This window comes from Cygnus atratus, chromosome 1 (genome assembly GCF_013377495.2).
Source record: "Cygnus atratus isolate AKBS03 ecotype Queensland, Australia chromosome 1, CAtr_DNAZoo_HiC_assembly, whole genome shotgun sequence".
Taxonomy (NCBI): Eukaryota; Metazoa; Chordata; class Aves; order Anseriformes; family Anatidae; genus Cygnus; species Cygnus atratus.
Window position 1 is genome coordinate 132,326,310 of NC_066362.1, and position 22,852 is coordinate 132,349,161.

The following is a 22,852-nucleotide window of genomic DNA, read 5'->3' on the forward strand; positions in this document are numbered from 1 at the left end:
GAGTTAGAGACGTCTTTTGTAAGGCTCCAAAGCAGTTTTTAGCATCTCTGTGTATTGGCTCCGAAGTCTTTCTTTCCTGATGTTTGGTTTCAAAAGGGGTGTTTAACTCTTAAAAGGAAGTCCCTAAAATGTTTCATTAGAAGTAGCTAAATAGAAAACAGAAAACCTGAAAGTGTCCTGAACTGAACAAAAAGCTGCAGTATTTTATTACACATTAATATACCTTCAGGGATATACAGTCCTTACAGATGACTTTGCATGGAAAGCTTTGCAGTACTTTATTATTATTATTATTATTATTTTTATATATTTTTTGGTCCGTCCCTCCATTTTCTATTTCTCTCATCCAGCACTGTTGTTTTTCTCCTTCCTTTTGCCTATCATCTTACTACTACTGCCCACCCTAACTCTGTTTGTATTGAGATAAGTGGTAAAGAATGATATCCAGTTAGAGGTGCCACAACTCCACGGCCCACAGTGAAGGTTCTTCAAGATTGTCAAGTTTTGCAATTTTGCAGTTATAGGAATTACACAGCAGTTCACAGGTACATGCTTTCTATATACACCTGAACATTCTAGTAGTCTTATCTAGACATGCATTACTGTGAGATTTAGGATGCCTCTGGGCAATCAGAGTAGACAGTTCCTGAGATGTTCAGGGCACCTGCAATCTGTGCTGATTTAATCTTGAATTACAATTTCTGGTTGTGACCCTTTGGCTATACTTCATTAACTAGTATGTGTTTCCTTGCATATATTTACATAAAAAGGGAAGCTATCCATTTCATCTGTCAGTATAGGAAATGCTGTGCAAAGAGTGGCTTATCAGACAGTTGTTCTCCAGGGACTTAATACCAACATGCTTCCAGAATCTTACTGTATTTGATTCCTCTGAGAGCTTGCTCAAGAGTCCCATTAAGATGAATGGCAGAAAACCAGATGAAGCATTACATGTCCCAGATTTCCGCTTCACATTTTTTGCTGTGGTACAGCATCACATTTATGACAATTACATTCAGTTTCATTATCTCAGCATCTGCACACTATGATAGGTAACTTTAGGATGACTAGGAGTATATTACTATCAGTCTTTCCCTTTATGTATTGTAGTCTGTGACTGGAAGGATCAGTATGTTTTAGTAATGTTAGAAATCAGTGGATAATTAATCAAAATACTCAGCTTCCAAGTTGAAGTTAAAAAAATAAAGATATATATTCAGCCACAGCTGAAATTCTTTTAGGAATGATATCTGCCATCTAAATTTAAGAAGAATTGTGCTTGCCCAATTAACATTCTGAATTTATACTGTAAAGTAATGCAGTGATACCTGTTTGAGCCACAGAGATGAACTACTGCATTGATGAATGCTGAAATCAGAAACTGTTCCCGACAGTCTGGTCAGCAGAATTATATTCCCTTCTGTTCTGGGACTGGAAATGGCCATTGGTCTAGCCCAAACCTGCTGCCAGGGAAAATATATCCATCTCAATTCTTCCAACACAAGGCTGAGGACAGTTTATTACATTCTGTGATAGTGTGATCCAAACTATTTATTTATTAACGCAGCTGCCAGTTTGTCCTGCTTACCTCTCAACACCATAACATCAAACTTTATTACTCAGCCTTGTAGTGAAAATGAAGCAGTATTTGTTTTTTAGACTGTGGTTTTATGACTGGCTTAAGCTGTTGTAAGTGCAGGCTATCAATTAAAGAGGTGTTTACACACTCCTCTCTCCTTCCCTTTTGCGCATGTCCCTGCCCCAGAAACTTGTTTTTATGAGGCTACTGAGTGAGCTGAATGGGGAAGTTTACTTGGCTAAGAACTGATTACTTTTTCATCTAGGGTCTCTGCTTCAGCTCATTTACATCTGAAGGATTGCTAGTCATGGTACACGACTGCCTGTCTTGTGGTGGCATGGATTTAGATTCGCTTATGCCTACAATGTAACTATAACCTCAAAAACCTAAAAATTAGAAGACTAACCAAGACATTTAACATGAAAGTGTAATCTTTCTTGCTAATGTGTAGCATACATTGAAAAATAATAGGTGGGAGCCATTTATTTAATAACCTTTGAAAGAAATTCCTTTGAAGCAAAATAACTATTTCAGGTCACTTAGTTTGAATTTTTTAAGGTATTCAGACAATTATTTAAATCACAGATTTATTTTTTTTAAAATCATATATGAAACTCTTCAGCTTTTAAAGTATTATCCAACAGTGTTTATTCCATGAATTGTCATGTAAACTGATAGAATTTTAATCATTGTGTTTTTTTTCAGTAGACTGTGTTAAGATACATGAAGAGATTATTGAAAAGGAATCACATTATCTCTTTTTACAAAAGATTCAATGGATACAATAGGGATTCTAAACATGGGACAGAAAAACATTCTTTGTGTAGCGGGAATATATTTAGAAAAAGCCAAGATAAGTGTAGAGCACTTCACAGAGTTTCCGTTTACATCTTGCTTTTTTTGTTTTTCTACTTGAGATTAACTGAATTTTAACTTCTATTTTCTATAGAATGAAGTTATATTTCTATTACATATAATCCTGATACTTTTTAGAAACACCGTATTGTTTGCTTATTATTGCTGATCACCTTTACTGTTTTTCTTTTTTGTAACTTTGCATGTATTTTAAAATAAATAAAAATGAAAATTCATTTTCCTTAGATCCATTTTTATTATTATTATTATTATTATTATTATTATTATTTTTACTTCTTCTCACCCACACAAATATGTATCATTAGTCTACTTCCTTCCAGTCTTTAGTTTTTTCCATTAATGCAACAAGTGTAACTCTGAATACACTGAAAATGTTCTAGACTTACTATTATTAGCTTGATCTGCCTATCAATGTGGTGGACAACAGATATATTTAAAAATATTTAGGCCAAGCAATAGACATGTAATGTAAATTGCTTGCTTCAGAGTAGGGGATTTTTTTTTTTTTTTTAAGACAACCTCCTTTTCATTTTTCTGTTCTTTTTCCTCCCCCTTTGCTACAACTGCATGAAGAGGCAGACACAGATGCCTGCTGCCAGAATGTGATACTTAACCTGACCATCAAACAAGCCTCACAAAGGAAGGCTTTTCAGGTCCCCCAGTGAAACAACCACTGCATTTTATTATGGCGTGAAATTAGGAGTGAAAAGCCCTATGGCTCTTGCTATTTAGTAATGCGGAATATGTCGTTTCTGATGGTGATGGTCGTGCTGGGAGGGAAATAGAAAGCCAGAGAAGGGAAACAAAGTAACAATTTAGACAAAAAGACCCCCCCTTTCCCTCTTTTTTTTTTTTTTTTTTTCTTCGTCTCCGATTGTTAGGTGGTCTATAAAACCATACTGCGGTAGATACAAGCGAAAAGAACATTTAGTTGCGGCTCTTTCATTCAGAAATGTATGTGTGAATTTGCAGGGTGATGTAAAAGGAGAGTCATCTGCTATCAGAAGAGTTCACTAGTTTAACTCATTTATAAAACAGCAACAAAAAACTTGACTGTGCTTGGAGAGAACAGTGCTGCTCTGACAGACACTCAAGTTCCATGGCAAGATGGTGTTTATAGCAAGACTGTGTGTGGTTATCTGAAGCTGCCTTTAACAGATTGGAAGGGGAAAGTGCCAGCCTGAAGAGGGTTTCCTTTATCTGTTTGGGATTAAAAGAATCTTGTTTTCTCAATGAAAATTCTGTGCACATCTAAAATGTCAAAATATTTGTGATCACTTTTAATTTGAAAGTATTATGTAATCACTAAAGCAAATAGACAAGCATTAAGAAATGAAACACAGTATATGAAAGATACAATTTAGAATGCAAGATGGGCTTCTTTTAGAGTCACCATCGGCCAATCATTATAGCTACTGCTGAAAACAAATTGTGACAGACTATCCAGCGGGGACAGGACACACAACACGCGACAGGGAACAGTGATCTAGAAATTAAGAACATACAAGGCAAAAATTTCTGCCATGTTGCTTACTCTCTAAATTATAGGAGCAAATCTTGGAGAAACTTTAAAAGGAAAAGAGTTGTCATGACAGATCCATGATACATTGATGTAACAGATACAAACATAACAGATCAGTTTATTGGTAAACTGCATTGCAGGACTGCAACCTGAAATATGAAAGTTCAGCCAAGAATTAAAACTACTACTGTTTTCTAATTCATTTAGTTCACTTCATTATTGGTATCATAGTAGCAATGCTACTACAGGATTCCACACACAAGAAATAGCACAGAAAGTGGAAGGCACTAAGGAATTCAGGCTATTATCACTATTGGAAAGAAGTCTAATACAGAAGCCCTTCTTAAACTTTTTAAATGATCTATCTTCATTCCATATAATATAATTTATGCACTCTGACACAGTATATATATCTTGTGTGCATGAGTGCTCCAAGCTTGATTTGCTGCTTCATAGCATTTTGCCAATTCTAGTGCCTTATATCTTGACAGGTGAAATGTTAGAATGTATAGATTTAGAGTAAGGTCTAGGAGGCGTTTTGGAAAAAGATAAGTAATTGGCATTTGATACAGTACATAAAAGCAGGTCAGTAGGAGAATAGGAAAAGAGTCTTTGTGGCAGCAGTTTGGATAGTTTGAATAAGATTAATTGGAACACTTTTAAGGACAGAGAAGATTGGTAGAGGAAATGAAGGTGTGAAAGAACAAGACCATGAAAAAGAGTATTATCTGTGTAGGAAAGAAGTTGTGGTGGAATAGCTACAGTGCGTAAACATAACCAAAATATTTGTACACATTATAAACATTTAAAAAAAACTTTAAGATGATCAGAAAGTGCCATTAGGGCATGCCCCTTCAAGGTGAGAAGTCCATATTTAAGGCCCTTCTTTAGAGAAGAGCTCATTGCTTATACAAGATGAAACAGCTTCAGCAGGCTAAAACAGGATGCTCCATCAAATACTTTGTATTTTGTGGATTCATCTCAAATGTAGGTGGTTTAGGTTCAATTCAGTGTTTCAAAATCAGGCAAAATAAAAACTCAAAGTTGTGTTTTGGTGACTACCTTAGTTAGACTCTTGGCTATGAGGTGGGGAAAAGGAGGAATGTATGTGTCTCGATTTCCTCTGCTGGTATAAAAACTCTGTGAATAAACTTTGACAAGCATTGGTCAGGAATGAGCTAATGTTTGGGAGCCAATTTTCTGTTGACATAGATGGCCATGATTTTGATTTGGTAACAAAGAATAGAAACATGAAAAGCGTCCTAGGATTGTTGTTCTGTCCTTTCAAACAAACAGTTCTGGTAAAGTTTGACATGCCAGGCAACTAAACTATGCAGATGAATATCAAGCTGTCAGTGTTAAAAGTTATTTTGACTCTAAAAGATTTAGAGTTTAAACTGCAGCGTTTTAGCTAAAGTGCAATGACGTGACTTCTCTTATTTATTTATTTATTTATTTATTCTGAATAGTAATTTACTTTCCAAATATTTTATGTTAAAATACTTCTTTCATTTGCAACACATTCAGTGATTCTCACCTTCAGTATATGTATCTGGTAGTTTTCATTTTCTGTTTAATTCTGGGAACTCACAGCAAAGGCTACACACACTTCCAGAAAATTTGACCTGAAGTTCTCGGCAAGGGTTGTGGTCTTTTTGGTGCTCTAATGCTGGATATTGTAACGTGGATATTTGAAGTGGTGAGTTTTCAGAGATCAGTGCAATCAGAACAGCATTTTCCCCCAGATTTTTGAAACATAATGTCCATTTTAGGAACAAAGCCTGTAATGCTACTTGGTATATGCAGAGGCCCAGACAGACTTAACTGATATGCTATGTCTATCCCTTTCCCTATCTGTGTTCCAGGAAATATTAATTCTGATCCTAAGTCATAAAGCTACTTTATTTGCTTAGAGTGTTGATAGGAATTTGTTTATTCAAATTGGTGACACTTAAAAGGGTGGTATTGTTACCCCTGATACTTTCTACTGAAAAAAATGGGTAATTAAGAAAAGGAAATGATTATTTCAAGCTCAGGTATTTGTTAGATATCCAGAAATTCCACTTCTGAAAATCGCCTGTACCATATCTACTGCTCTGGTATTTGCAAGTTTGCATAACAGGAGAGCACTAATACCCGTGTGTGCTTTTAGTGCCCCCATGTCCAAGTAAAATACACACATCAAATGCAGCACATCAAATGCAGCTGTTTGCCGTAGCAATTTAAACAGCTCTGCTTGACTTTGCAGCCAGTAAAGGTTCTCAGAAATACTCCATTCTGCTGTGAAACGGCCATTATGTTGTGAAATGACCATTCAAATGAGCACTCCACTCTCCAAAGTGCTGGTTAGCAGACAGAAGATGATTGCACCTAAATCAGTTATAGTTTGCTTCAGAAACTGTATACCTAAGCCTTGTAGAAAGCTGAGTAAACAAAGACAAAATTAAGGGTTTGTCCACCTCTCTGCCCAAGTAGCAAGGTACGACTTCAAAGAAGCATGTCAGCATGCTCTCCTTCTACTTATTTGGATATTATTTTGAATAATATATATATATGTATATATATATCTTCTGTGACATTCAGAATTTGCAGTTGGAAGATCTGTAATTATGTTCTGCAGAGTTTGATGAAACAGAGGTTTTAGTGGTTCTGTGACCCTGGCAGTCCCATCTGCAGAAATAATTTACAGTTATTATGAGCACAGTTCTTGGATGTGAAACCAGAATTAAAATTGTTTAATGCTGTTTTGAATGTAATTTAAAAATATGTATATTTCAGTATTAACACCATTTTGAGATGAATAAAGGTTGTTCGTATCTTTCAAGAAGCCAGATAGAGTATCATTCTGTGGGTTTATATAATAGTATTATATAATAGGAAGATATGCCATTTACCATCTTAAAAAAAAAAAAAAGAGAGAGAGAAACTAATTCCTGAAAATTAACTAAAACAAGCGATGCATTATAAGTTCACCATTTCTCCTGATTGTATGTGTCTTCCTTACATAAGGATTATTGAAAATAAATCTTAGTTGTATATGTAGTGATATATTTTGAATCTCTGTTACACAGTTTTTGGTAGTGTTTTCATAATGGATATAACATATACTGCAAGGAAATGCAGCTCTCTTTCTTGTTGACTAAGACTGCTACTGGATGGCTTGATTGCCTTTTACTTTCTGATATTAGTGCTCAATACAAAATGCTCTATTCTTATGACTTAACCCTTAGTGCTTTAATGTCAAATTGCTCTGGATGAGGTCACGTAAGTAAACTAGAGAAGTCTGTTAGGGTGTTGGTATCAGAGGTCCCATGAATCCCAACCACTGCAGTTACACCTTTGCACGATGTGGTATAATATAATGCGATGGTGGCTGTGTAGTTGATGTTTACTATCCCTGTCCCTCCCCACTTGCTCCTGTCAGACCTGGGAGGTTTGCACTGCAGTGTTTTACCATACCATTGAAGAGGACTTGGAGTAGTTAGCGTAGCTGTAAGCGGATCTCCGATAGACAGACCATACCCTTTGTTTCAGTGCCAGACCCAGGTATTTTGCTGTTGACTTCTGGAAAATACAAAATAGTGATCTGTCCTAAAACGTAAGGATAAATTGTCTGAATGTTGATTACATGTTAAGAGTTTTTCTTTCTTCTTCATATATATATATATATATACATATATGTATTAATTAGAATAAATTAGTACTTGCAGAAGGTAACACGTTCCACATTGGTAACCTGTTCCTTGTCAGCTGGACCATCACTGTACGCATCAGGATGTTATCAGTACAGAACTATAAAAAATATGTTTTAAGAAAGACTAAGAAGTGCTCCTTAAAGGGATTTTAAAGACCCAGATTGCTCTAACCAAGTAATTACAAGTAATTTTAAGTGCTCTTAGTTTAGTGAGCATCTAAAATCTTAAGACCTGGCTTTCATTCAAAACTAGCTCTTCATTTATCTATACTTTCAGACAGTACCAGCTGTGTTCCCAGTAGACATGACAATGTCACAGAATACCCCCACATGTAACTAATTTAAGACTTGATCCTTCTCAAATGCAAAATCATTCCTTTTCCCAAAATCATGGTGTCCAGTGACTTGCAGAAGCATAAAGAGACAACACAGACAGGGAACATTTCTCCGTTGTTTAACCCATTTGTTTATTCATTTACAAGGAAAATATATTGCTACTTTAATTCTCTTGAGAATCTCATTAACAGACAGTAACTTCAGGTTGTCCTGTGAAGCTGGTATTTTACATAAAAGAATAGGTTTCACAAGTATTCCTATTAGACTTTCAAAGCTTTAAAGATACATGAGCCACTTCCAGTCTACCTTAAATGTAACTGAATTTTAGGAGTTAAAATGTCACACTGAGTTTCTAGAAAGTAGATGACCAGTGCTTCAAAGGTTCAATCTACTAATGCGGGAGGAGAGGCAAAGAGGCTGAGAAGCAAGAGACTGACTCAGCTTGAAATGGATCTCACAGAATGCTTGGAGGTACTGATTCTGCAATTGAGCATTCCTCTCTGGGCTTATGCATTTTTATTATTATTATTATTATTATTATTATTATTATTATTATTATTATTTTGTCTTGAGACACTGACTGATTCATTAGTGCATCTCTGCTTCTAACATTTTCTTTAAAACAAGATAGCTGTGTACATGCCTGCTCTAGTGGTTGGCAACCCTGCCCAGAGCAGGGGGGTTGAAACTAGGTGATCTTTAAGTTCCTTTTCAACCCAGGCCATTCTATGATTCTATGATTCTATGTGTGCCTGACCTGACAAGGAGTACAAGCACCTGAAAGCCTAGTGCTGCAGTGCCTCACCTTGGGCACTTGATGACTAGGAAGGGTGCCCGCAAACTTTAATACACTGATACCATGAACCACTCATGGAGAATTACTCACATCGAGTCTCAGAATCAATCAAACCATCAAGCAAAGCTTTTGGAGAGCACTAAGGATGATCCAGAGTGGAAATGAGTGGAAACTTGCATCACAATTCTGGAGTTACCTACCTGCCTCTGTAGGAATCCTCACTGCAAGTGCCTGAAATTCTTGCTGCATATACATTTACTCAAGCTTTTAATTTTGCAATATACTTTTTGAAACAGAGTCACACCTATGTGTTCTAGGTGCGTAGAGAGAGCTGATCAAAGAAAGAACTGGTCCCTAGCTCTGGTCAAAGATTTAAACCGAAGATTAAAACAAACAAGCAAACAAACAAACAAACAAACAAGAGAGAAAGAACAAGAATCTTTAAAATGGTGTATCTAACATCAGTTTCATAACCAAAAGGTTATTTCTTGATTTTAATTTGCAGAATTCAAGTAAGATTCTTTGAGCCTATAGAAAGAAAATATCCGTCTTAAAGTTTGTGAGGAAATTCATTTCCACAGGAGGTTGAGATACAAATGCATAAGTAGACTTTTAAAAAGTGATTTGACAAAAAAAAAGGATAGTCCTGAGGTACACTCCAGTTGGCTTCATTGGTACCATCTCATGATACTTTTCTTAACTTTCATTGCAAATTATTGAAGAGTTGTGATATCTACTTTTATGGGTAATGATATTTTCCTGTCCTGCTAAATTATATCCTTGCAGGTATAGCTTTTAGAATTGCAGCATGTCTTCCTAAGTACATGAACACTATGTCAGACACGTGTCAATTATAACAGTACTGGAGTTGGAGAATTTGGCCTTTGATTCAAACAGTAATTTAAAGAGTGATATTTCTTTTTGGCATTAATAAATGAGATGAGATTCTAGGAAGCGAATTTATGAGGATTGCTTTGGGAAAATATAACCCAGAACTAATGCGATTTTTTTTTTTAATGTATGTGCTATTTATTTTTTTTAATTATAAGTATTCCTGCTATTTCTGCTCAGATATATCATGAGAAATAGTTTCAGTAAACACATCTTGCATCTCATGATTCATGAGATGAAGAAGAAAAGTAGCTGCCTAAAACTGTTCAGAAGAAAGTATGTTCTATGATATGATAATTCTAATATCTAATATTATTCTACCAGGTTAAGATGGTATGAATGGATTTGGACTGTATAAATATTTAGCTGTGCTTTTACTGTCCTCAGATCAAAACATTATGTTTTTCAGACAACTTAGAGTCTACTTTTTGAGATACAGAAAGTAACAGTTTCTGTGCAATTTTCTATATATAAACACCAGATTTAAAGAAAGCCTCAGTCATTTATGCCTCTCGTACTACTTGTTCATGTTTTGCATTGTGTTTACTACCACTGTGCTAGGACGTACAGATTGAAAATCACTTTTATCATGCTTCCTTTGGGTGCAGTCATATATTTAACTGTACCAATTACAAACAGATTTCTATAACAGCAATGAACAGTATATTCTCTTTTGGCTTTTCTTAAATTCTTGACTGCAAGAAGGTTCACCACTGATATTTGGAATATACATTTTTTAGATAATTTGTCTTTATGATATGACGTTCTCAGGAGACTGTACACTGAAAGGTGTCTTTTTGCTTTAAAAAAAATAAATAAATCTAGGTTCCAGTTAATTAACCCTAGGACAGCAAAACACTGAAATATATCTTTTACATTTAAAACATTAATTTCTGACCTTGCTGTTGTGAGCAATTGGAGTAGTGAATGATAATGAAAAGAATAATTATATTCCAACTATAATATTTTCATTCAATTTTTTTTACAGCAGTTTGCTTATGACTTGGTCCCACTTTGGTGTATGAAGAAGCCTTACTAGACAGATAAATTGAGGGTAGAATCTTCCCCTTGAAGTAAATGTTTGCTATTTAAATAGTTATAAATGCCATATTCAGAAATTTATTTTAAATACAATATTTAAATAAATATACACTATTTGAATAAGTATTTATTTCAATGTTTAAAATATATTTTGCAGTTTACTAGATTTTCAAAACTGCTGTGTTGGTGTAACTCTCCCTTGTCAAAGGCAACATTTGCTATGCAAAAGTGGCAGTGGTCTGCTATGAAAATCCCTTTCCTAATAATGGAAGTGGCCTGCATCACATGCTAATCTCACAGGTGGCTTATTTATAATTAAAAAAATAGGACAAAAAAGACTTCTATAACAGGTCCCTTAAATGTATTTTTTTTCAGAAATAAAATTGAAAAAAAATATAATTCAAAATACATCAATACTAAGATTTCTTCCTTGAATGGAACAGTATTTTTTTCCTAATTTGATTGCCTCGTTGTTAATAGATCTATAGTAATATCTCAAATGTGTACACCTATGTGTGTGCTCATATACACAGATGGATTTTGAAGGTTGGCTAGTACTTTCTGTTAGCTCTCCTCCCGGCCCTTGCTGCATAGTTTGGCAGTCATCAACACTGCCAAGGCCTGGATGGAGAAAGCAAGCCTACAACTCCCAGGTTTAACCACAGGAGCTGACCAAGCAGGTGCTTTAGTAGGATTCAGTTTAGCAAGGCCGTGTCATTGACACCCGTCATCTTCTGAGGAGCGCTATCGCCCTCAATGACTGAGTTTCCCCTCCTTCTGCAGGCAGCTGTGTCCCGCTGGCACTGCCCTTGGCCTCACCATGGGGCTAGGGTCTGGCAACCAGGGGCCAGCAATGGTGCATCCTGCTTGCCTGCCCATTGCCTCTGGTCTGGGCAATCAGCCATCTAGGCAGCCCGGCTTAGCTCCCGAGGGTGGGTGGCAATGACTTCCTGCAAGGCATTTCTCATTACATGAAACGGGCAAGGACAGCTGCTCCTGGGTCTAGATTCCTCCTTATTTTTCAGTGTCCTTTTAACAAGCACACATGTTCACACTCATCTGGAAAACCTGGATGCATTTGCCTGCTGGATGGGAATAGTTTTCTCAGGGGTGTTCTAGGTATTTCCTTGAAATTCTTTGTATTGGTGTGAAATGGTGTATGCTTTCCCTTCAGACATCAAGGCAAAGCTAAACATCAATGACATGACTCCCATTGGTCTGGGGAGCGTTGGGTCAGGTCTTTGCTGAATTGCATTCAAGTTGTTAGAAATGTAATATCCAAATGTTATATTTAAGATTTTTTTTTGTTTTTATTCTATTCTCTGAAGACTAGGATTTAAGAAAACTGATGCTGTTGCAACTCGTTCTGACTCACATTTTCTTGATTTTAATTTTTATTATGCAGTGACAGATACCTGTCAGAAAATCTTAAGTTGTCAGTGTAAGGCCTGATTCTGCTTTTTCTTGAGAGAATTTTCAACTTTGTGTTTGCCCTAGCTAGGTGGGCTAAAAGTGATGAAGAGCCAGGTTGGAGGGAGAAATGTTTTACTTCAGTATGATCCAGAGCACTGCAAATATCTTCTTCAGTAGCTTGGAAGAGGTGATTCTTCCGCTGTATTTAGCACTGGTGAAGCCTTACCTTGAATATTGTGTGCAGTTCTGGGCTCCATGGTACAAAAACCATGTTAAGGTATTTGAAAGTGTCCAGAGGAGGACAGCAGAACTGGTAAAAGGACTGGAAGGCATGTCCTGTGAGGAGAGGCTGACAACACTTGAACTGCCCGGTCTGGAGGAGAGGAGGCCAAGAGTGACCTCAGTGCTCTCTGCATCCTCCTGAGGAGGGGAAGTGGAGAGGGAGGCATTGACCAGTCTCTTCGCCATGGTAACCAATGACAGCATGCAAGGGAACTGCAAAAATCTGCACCAGGGGAGGGTCAGACTGGACATTTGGAGAAATTTCTTTACTGTGAGGGTGGTCACACGCTGGAATAGGCTTCCTAGCCGGATGGTTGGATGCCCTGTGCCTGTCAGTGTTCAAGATACACTTGGATAATGATCTTGTTTAGTTGCTTTGACTTTTGGCTAGTCGTTGGGCAGTTGGACTAGATGATCTGTGAAAGTACCTCACAGCTGAACTATTCTACTCTATTCTACTCTATTTTATTCATCTTGATGCACATTCATAACAAAGCATGCCAAAAATGAGAAACCCTTTGTAGGTGAAACTTAAGATGTCTGGAAAAAGAGACTAATTTATGTATACAATAGCCCTTCTTCAGACCTAGGTTGTGTAATACATTGGATCTGGCACACATTTCCCTCTCCAAATAAAAATATCAGAAGAGAATTCATGGAGAAAATAAGGTATCTCTTTTCCTGAGATTATTGCCATTCAGAGGGTAAAGCTCACTAGACTGTGGGGGAGATCTCAATATCTCATCTCTTTCATGGTTTAATTCAAGGACTCAAAGGTGAGAGATGTAGATCAAGCTTCCAGCTCTTCCATGCATTTCCTTTCCATTCCTCAGCTTCCCCACCATAAGGGAACCTCACAAAATAGCAAAGAGGGTAAACATAAAACTCAGTGTTTATGAGGTGCTCTCATCTATGTTATTGCAAGCTTAAGTTCTACCTTTTTAGAAGGACAATCCCAAACAATTCTAGTGCAAGGTTATTGGTAACATTGCTGTCAGCTAGCAGTTTTTATCCAACTTACAGAAAGGTACAGCTCCACTGAAGCTGCACAGTTGGCTTATACACCAGCCCAATGTGCTAAGTCCAGTGCTCTGTCGAGTCCTCTTACAACAGGAATATGAAACATCTATTAAAGACTTTTTGTCCATGTAGTTGAGGGTGTATACTCCAGTCAGTGCCTGTGAAGCTTATGATGGAGGCTTTTTGGCTAGCTACATTATCTTTTTTTTCATTGGAGTATTCTGAGGGCAGTCAGATGGCAGGATACTGCTCTGACCTGGTTCATTTTGTCCATCTTTCCTTTGAAGTGTCTGAGCTGAGATGCCCATCAGTAATGCCTTTTCTGGTGGCAGGAGATGCTGGGTCCAAAGTGAAAATATTCTGGTCTGTCCTGGATGATTATTGAAACAGAACAGCTGCCAGACAAAACACCAAATGCTGGAGCCTACTTACAGTGTGGGTAAAGACATCCCTGTAGAAACATTGAACAAGCCCTCTGAAATATAGCATCTTGGTAATTCCTTCCATGCATGTCAAATATTTTGCTTTACAACATGCAAGGAGGGTGGTCCAGCAATACATTCAGAGTGAACTTGGTTCTGGTCCTCGTCTCAAGCTTGTGGCAAGATTGTGGATATGCTGGTTTAGATACAGTCTTTGTGGCCGTGCAGCATTGAAACAAGAATTGGGAAAAGGCAAGGATATGGAAATCCTGTCAGCCCTGGGAATAACTGACAAAGTCCCAGTGAGATCAAAAGGTTGCCCATTGTGTTTTTGCACCACTTTTATACCTCTGTAAGTCATGGCTAAATCCATCAGACAGTTAGGAGAGCTGTAAAATTGGAATGAATCGTGGGATTGGGCTCCAATGTACAGTAACTCACCACAAGATGAACAACACTCTGGATTTAATTAAACTTCCTGACTTCAGTGACGTTTTATAAGGTATCCTAATTACTCTGTATACAGCACATTGTGGATTTTGAAGAGCTAAAAGTTGGATCGGAAATACCAGTATATGTATTTATAACAAATGTTTGAGTGGTGTTTTGCATTCCTGAAGTATGTAACCTCTGTGAATAATGGTTTTATTATATTTTCAGGCTTTGTTGCCAGTAAGAAAAATGTTTAACTTTTAAAACACTATTTTTTTTTGGTACATTAATGATACAGGTGGACAGCTGTTCTGAGATATAGCCTGCATGTGTTCATGCTTGTTTTTGAATAGCATAAAAGTAGACTCATCCAACCTAATACTATGTGTAAGAGAAACAAATAATACAAACACATGTCAAATGACGTGAATTGCATGTCGAAGGCCTTTCTTTTTGGTTCAGTAAGTATCTTTCTACTGTTACCAGAAATATTAGATGTTATTGACTCCCAACAATGCTGGTAATTTCCAGGATCATCTATTTAACAAACGAAGTGAAAAGGTTTCTGAACGTGAGTTTAAATTTATGTTTCAGCTACAGTAAATTCTCTTAAAGACTTTTCTTTATGTTATGCTGTGAAGCTTGACTCTGGTTTGCAGAGTTTGAATATAAACTCACTGTATATCCATTGTAGTAGAGGTTGAAGGTGAAGAAATGATAATATGATACTTGAAATAAAGTGGTTTTGCTAACAGACCAGTGAACATTGTCTATTTATATGGGAATAGTGGCTAAATCTCTGCTGAGTTTACTCCATAGCTTGATGAAGTAGCTTCTCACATGGGAAGACAATGTGCCCATCTAATCTTGAGGCTAGTCAGTGAGGAGAAGATTTAACTTTCTGTAGTTTAGAGTAGTACTTTTGACATTGGTCTGTGATCCAGTGACATGGTGTTAAATGTTATTAGGAACCTAGATTCAGTAAGGCAGAAAATAGGATGACATATATATAAGTGAGGCAATTGCCTTGTACAGTAAGAAATACTGAAAATGTTTCTTGTAATCTAACCATGGCTTGGCATGACCTTGCTCTGAAACCAAGGCTCAATGACACAATCTTATCCTCAGGAGAAGTGGATTTTTAAAGCCTGTTATTAACTTCCTGTGGGCCAAACAAACAACCAGAGAACTGGGGTCATTTGTGGATGTTTATTTCTTTCTCTTCCTGACACTTTCCCCCACTGACTCTTCCTAGTGCCTGGAGCCCTGCAAAGAATCCTGGGACTTGAAGAAAAACCATTGTCAAAGCTTCTGTGAGGTATGTCAGCCCAAGGGCACTCTTTCTCACTTTGTTCTAGCTGTCTCTTTCACTTAAATTATTAGAGGTGTGAGCTTTAAGGAGACAGCTAACAAACATGGGATTTTTTATAGCATTCACCTTCATTTGAATGGATACACATATAACTATTTAGCCATATTATGTCTGAGTAAAGAAAGAAAGATTTTATTTTTTTTTCCTGATCTCAACTTGAAGTTTGAAGCGTTATTCAGCCACGCTTATGTAATTTCTCTGAGAAGGCACTGTTAAATTCCTCCTGTAAACTGCTACTTCTCCCACATTCCTCCTTTCTTTTCCAGCCACGTGGAAGAAAAAGAGTAAGAGCATCTTTGTTTAAAAGACAAAATGTCGCAAGTGTGGAAATCCTTGTGCGGGGTCACTAGAAAAGGTGGCCTTTCTATATGTGAAAGTCAGTCTGATTTTTCAAAGAATATATCTCCAGGAGTAACTGGATTCAGAGGGCAGGCATCAGAATGCATAATTCTTCAGGAACAAGTCTTTGGAAAAGTGTTTATGCATAGTGTTTCAGGATAACCTTGTGAATAAACAAGTTTAGATCAGTTAAACTCGCACAAAAGAGGAGATAGTTTTATTGCATTTGAAACACAGCTTCTGCTGAGTTGGTGGAAGTCAGATGTTACGATCCTTAATGGATTTTTAGTACAAAGTGAAAGCATCTTCTCAGTAGAAGGTTGATTTATTGTAACCAAATCAATATAAAGATACACCTTTATTCAAATCATTTAACGTGTGTTTATGAAGATTTTCAGCCTTTCCTGAAAAAAATAAAAATGATCTTAACTGATTGTGCCCTGAACTGATTTGACTCATTCCTTATCACTGTGAGCACTCTTCTGCTGGTAGAAGAGCATGTGTTATGTTTAAACAATTTAAACATCATGAAGATGATTAGGAAAAGCTGTCATTTCAACTAACAAAACTAATTTTGAGATCCAAATAACTACATGTAAGTAGGGAATAAGGGGTTACTAGTCTATTTAGCTATGTTAGAAGAACAAGTAAAAATTTCTCATGAAAACCGATCCTTGTAAGTGTTCTTTAACCAGAATCAGTTGCTGTTTCCTTATATAACAAAACTCTGGAGTAGTGTAATAAAGAAGTTTTAGTGGGTTTAATTTATGTCATCCTCATATATCACTTCTCACTAAGGCTGTATGTTTCCAGATATGGGTGTAAATATGTATAAATTTGGTTTAAAAGAAAAACATTTGTAGAACACTGTTCTATTGTAGTTGAAAACAGTGAGCATCCCTCTTTGATTAGTGTTTTGTGGTTGAAGCTAAATTTAGAACTTCAAAAGCTAGTAATGAAGAGCAGCACATTTAGCAGCTAACTGAAAAATGAGCTGTGAAATAGGGTGAGGAAGAGAAGCCTTGAGGATGTATTATGCCTTAGGGAGCTATAAAGTTTTTAATTAAGTAGCTGCAAATTTGTGATGCTTTAGGATTTGAAATTTGCTTCACACACACAGACACACACACAGGGATCATTTTCCTGTCTTTCAAGCTCATGTATGCTCCATAGACGTTATTTGATTGAACTGAACCAGGCTGTTTTCATTTGAGAGTGTTTCAGTCTTTTTTGTATTCTTTATAAAATCTGGAAGCAAAAGTTTAGCTTTTTATTTCTCAAGGTCCTGCATTGTATGCAATTTCTTACCTACCAAATAAGTATACTAGTGTTAGAGGAGGAACCTTACAGCTTACCTGTCTCCTTTTTTTTTTTTTTTTCCTCATAAGTATAATTTCCTGCTGGTTTAGCTTCTTAGGCGGCTAACTGTGGAATCAGGTATAGCCCAACAGGAAGAACAGCAGGAGTGAATGTCCGAGGAACATTGGGGTCAATAGAAGAGAAAAGCGCACTGCTCATTTTGGCAGTTTACACTGGTTAAGCTGTATCACCAAATGCATCCTTAAGAGTAGGATAAAAAAAATCTGGATGACTCTATGGGATGAAGTGTGAGAGGTAACTTAGTGCTACATTCCTGGACTTTGGAGTATAAACTGACACATACTCAGTGAACCACTTGGGCCTCCTTCATAGAGAAAAGTCTTTCTCATTTTGCTAGAAATATGAGAATGGTATAAATTAGAAAGTATAATATTTGAATATGGAAGAAAACATTGAAGTTACATGAATAATTGGATGGAGAGTAGGTTATAGTTTTTGTGTAAGCTTAATAATTTGTTCATCAGAACTTTCTGAGTGGAAGACTTTTGGTTCCTCTAAAATGGGAAGAAAGCCTATAGATAACTCTAGTTACATGGTTTGCTTACCTACAGTTCCACCAATCACTTTGAGGGATTTACTGTAGCTGGTTTTGCACCAAACTAAATAAAGCACCGGCTAAAAGAGGAGATGAAATCCCCATGTCACACAGAATGACATTGGGTACTAGAAGCTGTTTTTAATAACGTTGGAAATGAACCTTGCAAACCTCTGAGTAGTACATATGCTATAAAATGTCTATGCTTTGAAACAATGTCTCCTATAGCTAGTACCTGATTTCTCAAAGAGGTAGCATTTGTTTTGATCTTTAAGAAATATATTTAAGGGTTATTTTAATCTGTATTTTCTGCTGATCGTTTTATCAGAAATTTTATTCCAGTACCATGAAGATTTATGCAGTTATTAACATGTTAGCAAGAACATAAAGATGCTCTTCTCTTAGCCAACTCAGTTCAAACTGAGTATAATGTAGGAAGATTTTACTTACTTATTTAGAGGGGCATTACATCAGATATTGTGGGTAAAGTCTTATGAAGTACAAAGGGAGGAATGTGGGGCAGTCAGAAAAAAAAAAAAAAAAGACTGTTTGACCATTGCTTCCCTTTGTTTTGAGATTATTTTTTTTTTCAAATCTGTTGTTGAGCAACTTTGTTGCCAAGCAGTGTGAGGAAAACAAGGGAAAGCTGGCAGATGTAAACAGCTTTATTCCATTAAAGATGGTGGTCTTACTTGAGGGAATTCATGATTCTGCATTTGGAATGCTTTTTTAGAAGCAACTTGAATATATAAATCTTTAGGGATAGTCTTGCAAAAGCTGAAAATCTGTGTTTTTCTTTAGGAGGTCTTGGAAAATGTACAACATTTTTTTTTCTTTTTTTTTTTTCTTTTTTTTTTTCCCACTGTTGAAAACTTTATACAATTCCTTTGTTTTCCCTTTAGCCTCTTTTCCCCAAGAAGAATTATGAATGCCTAACTAGCTGCGAATTCCTTAAGTACATCCTGTCTGTGAAGCAAGGGGACTGCCCAGCACCTGAGAAGGCCAGTGGTTTTGCAGCTGCCTGTGTTGAAAGCTGCGAAGCAGATAGTGAATGTTCTGGAGTGAAGAAATGCTGTTCCAATGGATGTGGTCACACATGCCAAGTTCCAAAAAATCTATACAAAGGTAGAGGTTATTATTAATATATACTCATACTAGGCTAATAACTTCAGGCCATAGTAAAGTCTCCTAGAAAACCACGACTTTTATGTCATGAGAGTTTGTATGGAGGTGAATACATAGAGGGACATGTGACTGGATGCAGAAGGGATGGATGGACAGAAAAATGTTGCTTGATTTTCTGATTTTTATTTTTATTTTTTCTTTATGAAGGTCATATCTGGAAATCTATGGAATGTAAACATGTGGCTATTATGAATCATCTTAAGTAGAATGAACTTGCCAGTTTAGGTGAAATCTCACTTAATTTGATGCAGTTGAGAAGGAATGCAGCAGGAAAATATTTAACGATAAATAGTTCAAGTTGTATTAATCACAAATGACATTTATGATTATAAGCCAAGTACATGGGACTACCAAATAGGAAGTGTGAGATAATAAAGTAAAGAACAAATCAATGCAGTGTATTTGGAATTGGTATTCTTAATGACCTAGGAATAAAATAGTGACAAATGATAGTGTCCACATATATGTTACTGCATTATTTACAGCTATGGCACCATGAATTATTCAGAAGTTTTTAATTGCCTTGATTTGAGTCCTGAGATTCTATGAAAAAAGGTTTTCCTTGCTACCCATCAGCAAGAACATATAGATTAAGGAATGATTTGTGCTTAGACAAACTCCAGATTTTAATTTCTTATGATTAAATTTTTTTAAAAAAAAAAGCTTTTTATATGGAAATACTTTTAAAATGTGCTTCTAACACACAGTGATGACCATTTGTGAAACACATTTTCTTGTTGCACAGAATTGGAATATTTTGTTAGAAATGCATTCTTCTACTTTAGTGATAAAAAATAAATACTAATCAGTTATGCTTCTGATAACTTGGGCTCTCCATGGAGATCTTAATCAGCAGAACTCTGAGCTAAGCTCCAGGCTTAGATCTGAATCCAGTTTTATTTCCATCTGCGGAGCTCCAGTTGTTTGCAACCTTGAAAACACTGGGGATGAATATGTTTGAGTGAGGTCAGAATCGTTGCCCTTTCCTGGGGTATAAACCTGCTAACAGCATTTGAAATAGAACAGACTATAGTGATTTTATGTATGTTTGATAACAATAAATATCAGGTCTGTTTTGAAGTTGGAAGTGAAATATGTGAAAGAGACGGTGATTTGTTTCTAGGTTCATTCCATTAACTGAAATGTTGATGCTTGTTTTTGAATGTCCCTAGTGATGAGAATGTATGTCAGAAATAATGCTCTTTGACTTTTGAAACCTGGGTTTGAATATACAGGATTGGCCATCAGGTAACACTCTCTAATTTACTTACAAAAGTGAAGAAGATTTGATGTAGAAGTCATAGAGGTTGACTAAGCATAAAACTGATGAAGATGCTACTTGAAATACTTTGAACAGCAGGCACTGTGATCCAGATTTCCAACATAGAAGGGAAATTCTCTTGCTTCCAAGAAACTTCAGAGCAGCTTTGTAAAATTGTAAGGGATTAATACACTGGCATCCACGCCACCTTTTAGAATAAAACATTATTAAAAAGGGATTATTTACTTCTTTCTTTCATCTTCTTGAGAAAATTGAATAGTGATAAACTCAGCATTTGTGTTGCATGTGTAATGGTTTACATGGTCAGGCTTCATACCACAATTACAAAATTGCATACTGCAGGGCATTCCAGCAAATGTGACAGCTGGATAAGGTAAAAACAAAACTAGCAAACAAACAAACAAACAAAAACAGATGGCATGCTTTTGGAGAGGACACAAGATCTGACAGGATATGATACGCTGTATAACTGCATACTGCAAAGTCTACTGTTGCTCAACCTAATTATATAGAAACAGAATTAACCTTCTCTAAGATCTTATCACCTATCTGCAGGAGGTGCTTGCTTGTAAGAGCATATAAGTCTTGCAAAGGAAGGGCAAACCCAATGCAGTACTGCCTTCTCAGCTGATGAATTCAGCTAATTATCCTATTCAACCTGTCTTTCTGCAACAAAGGACAAATAGAAGCTGAGCAGGCTTGCTATTCATTTCCTCCAGGGGTAAATGACCTTCCTGTCACTAAGGAAGAGCAAACTCTGCAAGCATGACTAAGATCTAGTGAGTAAGTTTAGTGCTTATTCTTATTTTGACAGCACTCACAGCTAGAAAATGAACTCAGATTGAATCTAAAGAGTCTACATAAGTTGCTAGAGTTGCGCTGTTGATCAAGCTCTAGAGATGAAAGTTACAACAGCAGATATAAAATACTCATCTGATTTAACTGCATTTGCCCTCTAGTACTGAGTACTAAAGCTGAATTCTAAAATAATATTAATATAAGTATACTTACACAGAAGTCACATATTGAAAATGTCATTGGATTGACTGTACTTGTTATCCCAATTGTTTATTGGCTTGCATTTGGTATAGAGCTCAAATTGCCATATCATTATATAAATGCACATATATTTTTTCATCCATGTTAGGAGTATTGCTACTCAGTTATGTAGTCTTCACGTTTTTTTTCCCTTTGCTGGTGATATGAAATTTTTTGTCCTACTCATCTGTCATCTGCCACATCTACCTCCTTTACGTTGTCTCAATTAGTAAAGGACTTCAGAAAGTGTATGTTCTTTCTCTATGGCCTACCTCTTTTTTTCTTTTTTTTTTTTTTTTCCTATGTGGAGATAATGATGTTATAAATTAACAGTAAGTATATAAAGTAAATTTGGTACTTAACAAATATAAATGGGAGGAATATATCTGCTTAGAAATAAGCTTAAAAACGCAGAACAAAAAGGAAGAAAAAGTGATGTCCAATGTTTGATCACATTCACTTTGTCTAAATACACATATGCATCTCTAAGTAAGGATATGGACATGTATCTTTTTTCCACACTCAGATGGTTACTGCTGAAAAATTACCCATCACCTTTTTCTTGTTCAGAAGGTAGTGGTGTCTCCAGTGTGATAGTACACCAACTTCTGTGAACTTTCCAGGCCCCCTTTTTAAAAAAAGTTTCAGGGTTCATACTGTCTAAACCAGCCTAACCAACTTTGTCTGGAACATGTTAGGGAGCAATTACTAAAGCAGACCGAACTGCAGATCTGAGCAAAGTGAATTGTGAAGAGAATGTTGTGACATTTAAAGGCTATGATGGTATGACAGTGTCATAATTGGGTAGTTGAAGCCAGAACAGTCATCCAGAATTTAAAGATTTTTTTCATGTTAGTGAAAAATAGTTTTGTATTAAAACAATTGTGTACAGCTTTAGAGGTGTTCATTTCTGAGTCTTTGAACAACTGTTTAGAATTGTACTGGTAACATAAGTGTAACCTTTACTGTCCGAAACCTTACCATAGAAGCTTTTTGAATTCCTATGGAACCAACATTTAAAATACAGATTTTTATGGTGGAACAGCGTGCATTTATTTTTCATAGCACAGAGATGCATGTGTGATTTGAAAGACACCTTTAGAAATGTTTTTTCCTGGGCTCTGGTACTGCACATATACAACAGTCAGTGATTTTAATTCTTCAAACACTACAGACTTCAGAGAACTAATTTGTTCCAGCATGATGAAAGGGCTGACAATTTACATAATAAAAAGCACATTGAAGAATGATTGGATCTACACATCTGGATATGAAATTGATGATGCTGGTTCTACAAAAGTGTTTCAAAATGCACTTGTGTGATGCTCTAGTCATTTATGCTGCTGCAATCCATCTGCACACAATTACATAACACCAGAGAGGCTGAGTAACTTGCAATCAAGTGAATCCAACTGCC

General features: G+C 36.4%; 1 protein-coding gene across 1 annotated transcript in view; it reads left to right on the forward strand.

Moving 5' to 3' along the window:
* Positions 1–22,852, forward strand: part of ANOS1 (anosmin 1) — a 136,672-nt gene that overhangs the window by 62,321 nt on the left and 51,499 nt on the right. The window contains exons 3-4 of the mRNA XM_035542236.1: positions 15,560–15,622; positions 18,833–19,055. Coding sequence (XP_035398129.1) covers positions 15,560–15,622; positions 18,833–19,055 — 286 coding nt within the window. The remainder of the gene's footprint in view (positions 1–15,559; positions 15,623–18,832; positions 19,056–22,852) is intronic.